This window comes from Vicugna pacos, chromosome 29 (genome assembly GCF_048564905.1).
Source record: "Vicugna pacos chromosome 29, VicPac4, whole genome shotgun sequence".
Lineage (NCBI taxonomy): Eukaryota > Metazoa > Chordata > Mammalia > Artiodactyla > Camelidae > Vicugna > Vicugna pacos.
In genome coordinates this window covers 10,868,222-10,877,805 of record NC_133015.1, presented here as the reverse complement: position 1 = coordinate 10,877,805, position 9,584 = coordinate 10,868,222, and the positions used below count along the sequence as shown (strand labels likewise).

Genomic DNA, 9,584 nt, shown 5'->3' with positions numbered 1-9,584 from the left:
GAGAGAGGAGGAAGAAAATTACTAACATCAGAAGTGAAAGAGAGGTCATCACTACAGACCCCGTGGACGTGAAAAGGATTAAGTAAGGAATATTAGGAACAAATCTAGGCCCACAAATTTGATAACCTGAAATTGCCAGACAAAACTCCTTAACAGACACAATTTGTCAAACCTAAAATAAGAAGAAACTGACAATCTTAATGGACCTATAACTTAATTTACACATTAATAGTAGTGATCATAAGTTATTATTTAATCTTTATTTTTAAAGAAAGAAAAATATCCCTAGAGCTCCCCACCCCCACCACCTAAAGTCTCACATATGGTGTGTTTAGATGACAGAAAACCACTCCATCAAAACACATATATGTGTTGAACAGTGTATTATAAGAATAACTTACATTTATGAAGTGTTTACTATATCTCAGATATGCTTCCAAATACTTTGCATTTATTGTGTTATTTTATTTAATCTTGTTGATAACATTTGATGTAGTATATTGAGTGTAAAATAAACCACAGCCTCCAAATCACAGTGGTTTAACATAATAGTATTTATCATTCATATCATAATCTATGACAGTCTAATTGGTGATGCCCCATATCATAGGGTGGCTTCTTCACAGGGACTCAGGTTTCTTCCATTTGGAATACTGTCGTCTTCAATATGTGGCCTCAAGTCACTGGGGGAATGGGAAGAGAATATGGAAGACTGTATATGGGAAATTTTCATGGGTTAGGGATGGAAATGACATACATCACTTCAACCCACATTTTGTAGGCCAGAGATCAGTCTCAGCCCAACTTGTCCAGAAGAACAACAAAACGTAAATACGATGAGCATAGATTTAGTTTTTACTAATACCTGCTCTTCTGAACACCACATGTCAATTTTCTGTTTTTCTGTTAAAGAGATAGGTCCCATCTAGACCTTGAACCCAGCTCTATGTCTACTACCTCTAAATATGTTCAGTGTGTTTCTGGTCCAGTTACTCTACTTAAAGAGAGAAAGTATCTTTTAGACCAATACCCTCAACTTTCAAACACATACACATCTAGTATAAAATAGTGTGACAGGGGTGGGATAACCATAATAATGAATCCAATTGAGAAAAGAGGGAATGGAATACACACAAACACCATCAGACACTTGGCTAAAGCAATTCTGAAATATTGCTGGACAGACATTGTGAAGGCTTCTAACCTTGTTTGGTAGGTATATACAGTCCCCTGATTTGCCCTGATTTTGCTTTCTTGGGAAATTCTCTTATTTTTTTCCCTTGACTTCAAGCTTTACCTTCTAAGAGATTATTTACTCTCTAAGAAGTTACTTAAGGCTATCAGCCTTGAGAGAATAGACCATACCTCTTAATCTGAACTCTGCTGCAAACTTGGGTTTTAATGGAAATTTACAATTAAAGTTTTTTCACTTCTATCTGCAACTAATTGGGATATAGCAGCAGTTCACGTTTCAAAGAAAATGTTAGCACCCTATATCTTGAGGCTATCTGTCATTGTCCCTCTTATTCTTGCTGTCAATCTTGGCAATTTTCACCTGAAATCATTTTGGGTTTGGAATACCTTGCCAAACAGCCAAATGTAGATAATTACACACTATAATTTTGACTCATTCTAACTATTTTCCACAATGCTATCATAAGCAACATTTCCCCAAATGTTTGTCACCAAATATTATTGATTACCACTTTTCTGACCCTCCAATATCAACTTTCTCTCTGCCTGTCTTCTGACTGGTATACCAATGGCCTCCTGTTTTTGTTTTGTTATGGAACCTTCTGTAACAAACAACTCAGTACCAATTACAGGGTATCAGTTTCTGCTTTAAGTAGGAAAAGCAAAACTGGTAGTTGAAAAACAAGTAATACCCAGCTCTCTGGCTTAACATAATAAAGTGTATTTCTTCTTCATGCCACAATTTAATGATGATCACACATTTCTTCTCCAAGCAGTGATTCACAGACTGAAGTTCCTTCCTTTCTATGATGTATAAATCTTAAACATGTGGTCTTTAAAATATTTGTGGAAAGGAATGAGACAATGGAGATTTATGTATGAGAGATTTCCAATTCCAAATCTGGCCCATACTATTTCTTCTTATATTCAATTTGCCAGAAATAAGGCCCCTAACAAGTCCTTGTTTTTAGAACTAAGATCTTTAGCATCTTCTCAGAATCTAATACACTGGGTTCCTGGTGCCACTGTTTGACTGATCTAACTTACTACCTCTCAGAATTTCCTTATTCATAAAATATAAGCATATGGAAATTACATTTAGTGAATAGATAGGATTGGGAAAGATTAAAAAAATGTTTTGTGTGTGTTATATTGGAAAAATATAATTATCTGTAGGTTAATTTTCCTATCCCAATGTAAGCTAAGACATCACCAAAAGATTTTTTTAGTTCAGTTTTTCTTTATAAATTATAAATGAATATCTACACAACTTCAGCAATCATATCAATTGGTACAAGAATCACTGTTACATATTTATCTGAGGCAGAAGAGACAAAATTTGATTTCACTTTGAGTAACACGATAGGGTGATTGAAGGGTCAGTGATAGAAGAAAATATTCGGTCATGCTTTTTTAACTTGAAACATGGTGACAAGTTCTGCTCCTTGGTTTGATTTATTTTCCAGTCATTTTTTATTTAAAAATAATTCAATTATTAAGGTTGAAGTTATTGGTGAAAATATGCTCTTAGAACAGAGTTTGGTTTCTGAGTAGGAAATACAGGAGTTTAGAAATCTCAAAGATCTGAAGACAAAGTCAAAAGCAGATGGAAAGGGTTCCATTTTGTTGGAAACATCAGTAATGTTTCATGTTGTTGAAAACTGACTTTATGTTTCAGAGTAAGCAGCCACCTTATCACTATGCCAGAAAAAGCATTTACACTGACTTCCGGTTTGTTTGCATGGTATGAACTGCAATCCTGTTCCTGCTTGTCTTTCTCCCAGTTCACCCAGTTCTCTGCAGAGTTGTGAACTTGATCCATGGTCATTACTTGAAGCAAGGCGGTTTGAATGTGTGCGCTTCACACCTAAGTGCATCTTCTTCCTTCCATTTATCTTTTTTTTTTTTTTAACTCTTCTCCAATGTTTCCTCCAGTGGTTGTGGTTCAGAATTCTGATGAGATAATCTGTGGTGCACTTGCTGAAATAAAAATCATCATACCTCATTGAAAATTCTTTGAATATCAGATAAGCAAAGTCTAGGTTATTAGCTTTTTTGTAACTTTAAGGATATAACTATATTCTTTATGTTTTGTTATATTTGAAATATTATAATCCAAGGAAAAAATCATCTGCTTTAAGCATATGGCAGAAAAAAAAATACAGATTGCATGAGAGATCCTTTCTTTCCAAAGGAAAAAAAAAATCTCAAATCTGCAAAGTAAAAAAGGATTTGGATTTAAGAACCTGCTACAGCACTGCTGGAAGGAAAAGGCTGGCATCTCACAGAGGAGACCAGACTCAACCACACGTTTGTCCTCAGCATTTTGAGAGGGCACAGAAATTGATGGCTTTTCCCCCTGCCTGAGTGAGGAACCTGTTAAAGCACAGCTGGAGAGGACTCAAGGACATGCCACCTTAATGAAGGTGATATTGAAATGCGTGAGCCTAGTGTGGACCATATTTCCTAGTGATGCTTCCTCAAATTAGACAAATCTCCACACCTAGTTGAAGTCAGTGTGAGACAAACCCAGGCCTGCTCAGTGCCTCTGCAAAATTAACAGCATGGAGTAATGGAGCCCAGCCTCTGCTTCCAGTGGGGGCTTGACAACCTGGGGTACCCTGTGGGGAGGGACATGGCAGGGACCTGGGAGGATTTTCCTCCCCTTAACTTGCTAATTGCTTAACTCATTTCACCTCCTTGGGTCGGAGAGGCATGCTTGGTGGGATAAGATGCCAGGAGTTGCAAAAAGAATCTCGTAATGCAAAGAATACAGTCTCCCCCTCCCCATTCCCAACGATTCTTATTGGAGTCCTGGAAAGAGGGCTAGGGGAAGGACTGCTATTATAAATCTCTTGGAAGTTATAGTTGAGTTGGAAGTTTGAAACAGAGTGTGAAAAGGAACTCAAAACCATAAAATAAAATCAAACAAAATAGAGAAAAATAAAACCTGTTAAGTTACAAAAGTGCCAAAGAAAGCCTACTCTTTCTATACATAAAAAGACTTCAAACTTCATTATAACAGGGCACACCTCTGAGGTCTTATTCCAGCGAGGACAAGGATTATGTCTTTGTTATAGTGCCTATGTATGGTAGAAAACTTAAGAATATTTATCAAATGAATGAGTGCACCCTGGGTCTGTGGGTATGCTACTCCAACCAAGGTTTTAAATCAGCAAAAATCATAACTACTTGTTAAATTAACTTAAATGTAAATTATGCATGCTTAGTGGAGTGAAAAGCCGCTTTTATTTCTATCAGTTTTATTTACCAAGTATTCAGAAAGTCCCTATTGTTCAAGGTTCTACGCTAGGCATGGAAAGAGATATTGTGAGCAACATAGTCCTCTAGCTCCCACAACAAAGACACACTGAACTCAAGGGATACAAGAAAAGAACACAATGATCCACTAATTACAATAGATAAATGACCAAAACAGGCACAAAAGATGATGGGATTTTAAAACTCTAAAGGAAATGGGGCATTTATTTATATTTTGTTTCACTTGCCTTTTCGCATTGGGTCAAAAATTGGTAAATATAACCGTTTTAAAAAATTTAATCACTTCTGCTTATTTATTAAAAAAAAGTCAATTAAAATGAGTTAAACGAGGTCTAAAAGTTATGATTCAAGCTCCATGGACCACAGAGTCACGGCAAACAGAACACAAACCATACGAATTGTACAACGAAGTCTGAATAAATGATGCTGCTTGCAGACATATGCACTCCTATTTTCAAACGCATGTTGTTAAACAAGAAAAAACTGTCAAAACAATGATGTAATTAATAGTATCCTTATTATCTATTTTATCAGTGACCTGGTAGTTACCAGTAAATGGGTTTCTGTAGAGACATTTTGTCCCCAACCCTCCTGAGTCAGTTCCTAACAAGCGTCCTCTTACCTGGTACCACTGGCGCCAATAGAAAAGGGTCCGAATTCCGTTCTGAAGCCACAGAAAGCTGTAGTCTTTGATCTAAGAATGGAGAAGCGCCAGTCGCCTCCGGGGCACCTGCTCTCCTTGAAAGGCCGTGGGCGGGGCTGCTGATTCATCCGGAAGGAGCGGAGTCTCGCGAGGCTGAAGCAGCTGCGTGGCGGTGAGGGGGCGTGGCGTCTCTGTACCCGGCCCGCCGCTGCCGCCGTCTTGAGTTGAGCGTCGTGGGCGGTGCTTCTGCACACGGCCCGCCCGCGGAACGGAGGTGTCAGCGCGGCTGTCTCCACCCCAGGCAAGCCCGCCTGAAGTGCCAGGTGTGAGGCCTCTGCATGCGGCGCCCTGTGAGCAAGTGAAACTGGACAGAGAGCAAAGGGAAAAGAAAAGGTTAGACTTTATTTTATTACCCAAACATAATGTTTATTTCCTAGGAATTGTTAATGGGCTTTACTGGTGACAAATCCTTCCTCTGCCCTTTGTCCTGTTCTTTCTTGAGGGGAGCTGAGGGGAGAAATTCTGTCGTTTATAACTGCTTCCTGCCGAGTTTGGGCGTCATCCTAACCCAGGGTAGAGGAGCAGGACTTTTTCCCCGGCCACCTTTAGATCTGTTTGATGGTCACCGGTACTGTTTGTATCCCTGAGCCACCACTGTTTGGAGTTTTACAGATTCTAGCTTTTTGGAGATAGTGATACCAGACAGTTAAGGATGCATGGCCCAGACTTAGCAGGGGAATAATGGTCATGAAGGGGCCTGGGAAAGGTACAGACCAAACCAGGGAGGGCTGGTTTTACCCCACTCCAAGTTTGTTCAGCCAGATTAGGCTTGCTGGTTTCTGGAGTCAACTTCGTTTTTCCAGCGGTCTGTCTGCAGTTTTTCCCAACAAGCCAACAGCACGACGCTTTGGCCAGTGCACAGTTCCCTTCCTGGTAAAATAACAGGTTATCTAGGGCAGTTTGGTTACCCAGGACCACGGGAGCCGGTGAGTCAACAGCTTGAAGGCAAAGCTGTTCTCATTGGCCACTGCCACCATGGTGGCTTTTCTATGGTAACAATGTTACATAGAGTTACCCTGGCCAAGGGCACTAGCACCCCTATGAATGCAGTGATTCTAGGGTCTTACTGGAGCGTTCCAGGCACCCTATTTAGCTGTTTTTCCCTTTTGGCCTGCCTGCTTTACATATCAGAGAGAGGTTCACAAGAGGAGTCAAGGGGGTTCTTTACCCCAGGTTATCTCCCTGGAGGTTGGGGTCCTGGGGCGTCTTCACTCAAGTATGATGTACCCACAGAGTGAACACCTGCAACTTGAGGGCAGAATGAGTGGTGAGGATTACTGAGTGGGGTCTGTTCCACGTGGGAGTGAATTGGTCTTCTGTGCTACCTAGTTTCCAGGTTTTTAGATACACCTGGTCTTCTGACCGGAAAGGGTGGAGGGCCAGGTCAGTGGGTGCAGACAGCACCTGGTTACCTTATTCTGTGAAGGATTTCATGGTTTCGCCTACCTAGAGTACAAACGACCTGGAGGGCATACCTGGAGTTGGTTTCATTTCAAGGGGGTTAAAGTCTCTCTTCTCTCAGGCCTGGGGACTGAGAAACCACACATAAGTTCAACTGCAGTTAACTTTTAACTTACTCTTGGAGCTAACCACATGCAGAGCAGGGCAATTGAGAGTAACTTTATTCAGTTTCCTTGAGTCTCCTGGCATAGCTTAGCTAAGGTTCCTTTTATGTTCTTTCCCCAGTGATTGGGGTCTCCAGGCTGAGTGCAAGGTCCTGTTGTTTATGCCCAGGGCATTTGTTATTCCTTCTGTCACTTGAGACACGAGACGTGAATGCTGGGCCATTGTCACTTTGTAGGGTTACTGGGAGTCCAAGTCTTGGGGTTATCTTTTTTTGGTAATACTTTTGTCACTTCAGCTGCTGTTACAATTCTAGTGGGGAATGATTCTGCCCACCCTAAAAACATGTCCAGCCAGCACCAAGAGATACCTAAAGTTGCCCAATGGTCTCGGCATGACAGTGAAATCAGCCTGCCATTCTTCTCCAGGATATGTCCCTTTGGTCTGAATGGGCCTTGTCTGGGGGTCTCTGGGGGTCTGGTATTGGGGTTGTTAACTGTGCATATGGGGCATGTCTTAACTATGGGACTGATTATACTTTTCATGCCAAGAGCTACCATGACCTCAACTAACCAATTATACAGAGCTTCCTTCCTGTACTGAGTTCCTTCATGAGTTCCCTGATGGCCTGACAAGCTGCAGTTTGGGAAAAGAAGTATTTCTCATGTTTGTTAACCAGCATCCATGGCCTCCGAGATCTCTGTTAAAACCCCATTTCTGGGCTGTGTCTAATTCTTCCTTTGTATAGACTGGGGAGTAATTAGATGTATCTGACCTCTTAGGTTTGAGGATAATTGCCACCTTACTGGTTCTAGGGTCACCCTTTTGGCAGTTGTGTCCACTTTGTTGCTACCCTTTATTCCCTTTTTGATGACACCTACAGTGAATCACTGCCACTTTTTTGCAGAGGCTGCACTGCTGCTAGGAATCTCAATATGCTGAAGCCATTTCACCTGTTTATTCTCCCCACTAAGTTTACCCCTTTATTTCCAAATAGCCCCGTGTGCGTGTCGGGTGGCATACTCACACTAGGAGTCTATGTACACATTTAAAATCTTCTATGTACACATTTAAAAGCTTCCCTGTCCCAAGCTCTAAGGCTCTGGTGAGGGATCTGCCTGTGTTGAGTAGGAACTCAGCAGGCTTTCCCCCTGTGTCCAATGTCAGCTGGTCAATTGGAGTGCTAGTTTAGGAGCTAACTGGCCCCATTAGTCTTCATCTATTTTGACTATCTGTCTTTGAGGGTAGTGGCTGGGATCTGGGTAGTGACATTTCCATCCCCCTTCAGTGGTGATAAGGGTGTTTTCTCCTCCATGTCCCTCTTGTCCACACACAGTACACTGATTGGGTTCTAGTTTATGTGGCTTTCTATCCTTCTGTGGCAGCCAGGGGTCACACATCCGAGCTGAGAGTCTCTGTGGGTGGTTGGTCCAAATTCCTGTGCCAACCGGTTGATATTGCAGGACAACAGCCTATAAATGGGCTTGTCTCTGGGCCATGTTTATCTTCTGGCTTTTCCTCCTCTACATCTTGTTTATTAAATACTCAGTAGGCAACTTCGACCAGGGGAGAGATAAGGGTACCTGGTTCTCTTTCCAGTTTTTAATGTCAAGGGCACTTTGGGAAATGAAATATGACCTCAGGATTGCATTCCCTTCCAATGACTCAGGGTCAGTGGGAGTATATACATTGGGAGGCATTCTCTAAGGTGCTCTAGAAATGCTGACATGTTTTCTGTTGGCTCCTGATGAATTTCTTTTATCTTACTCCAATTGTCAAATTTCATTCCTGCTTCCTGGATTCCCTTTAGGATCATATTTTTATAATAGGTCAGCCTTTGTCTACCTACCCCCCTTTTCTCCATTATCTTGTTGGTCCCAGTTGGGTATCTTATCTGGGACCGTTTGATGCCCTGGTCTGAAAATATCATGACCTGCATTGTTTCCATTCTCTTAGTCTACTTCCTCTTCAGCTTTTGAAAAGATCAGAGCCTTTTCTTTCCCACTAGGAGTACATTGAGGAAGCTCTGGATGTCAGTCCAGGTGGGGTCATGGGTCTGAAAGATTCCCCTAATCAGATTTAGGAACCCTCTGAATCTTCCCTCAACCCCTTACTAAGACTTTCCCAGTCATGCAGATCAGAAGTGGTAGATGGAGTTTATACCTGGATACATGAACCCTTCTTCTCCATCAGGGACTGGCCTCAAAGGGAGTACTTTTCCTGCTGGATTGTTAGACCCTAGCCAGTAATTAGTTGCACTTGTATACTTGCTGGACCTGCTTCTGGGGGAGGGGCCTGATATGCAATGGGCCCCTCAGGCCTATGGCCCAAACTGGGATTTATGAAGGAAGGGAATAGGGAGAGAGCAGTAGAAGGGTTAGGGAGGAGATCAAGAAGGTCTTCAGGAGGTGAGTTAAGGACTGGCTTAGTCTCCTTTGGTATAACCTCAGTGGAGGAGAGCCCACATCCCTTTTGAAGGCCTTTGTTCTGATGTAAGGCCATAAAAAATAACTGAATATAGGGAATTTCATCCCATTTCTTTTGTCTCTGGCATAGCAGGTCCAATTGTAAATGGTGTTATAATTTAGAGACCCATTGACAGGCCGACATTGCCCATTTCCCAGCTGGTACTGGAGCCAGGCCGTATTCCATAGGAAGATGAAATATTTGGAGTTGGAGAATGATACCTGAGAGACCTCCAGTTCTGCAAGATACACCCTAATGGGTATCCTTCAGGAGGGTAGGTGTTTGGTTCTCCATACCTTAGATGTTTCTCTTTTGAATTTGTTTCCAACTGCTGAGAAGGGTGGTTGGTGTGATCTGTTGGTATAAAAATGCTACA

General features: G+C 41.7%; 1 protein-coding gene across 1 annotated transcript; it reads right to left on the bottom strand.

The window, feature by feature from the left end:
- Positions 1–2,462: 2,462 nt before the first annotated feature.
- LOC140690159 (uncharacterized) lies at positions 2,463–6,156 on the bottom strand. The gene is made up of 4 exons (XM_072951657.1): positions 6,088–6,156; positions 5,577–5,682; positions 5,099–5,483; positions 2,463–3,174 (listed from the first exon to the last, which is right to left on the bottom strand). Exons 1-4 carry the CDS (start codon positions 6,154–6,156, stop codon positions 2,862–2,864), a joined length of 873 nt encoding a protein of 290 aa, XP_072807758.1. The 3' UTR covers positions 2,463–2,861.
- Positions 6,157–9,584: the final 3,428 nt, after the last annotated feature.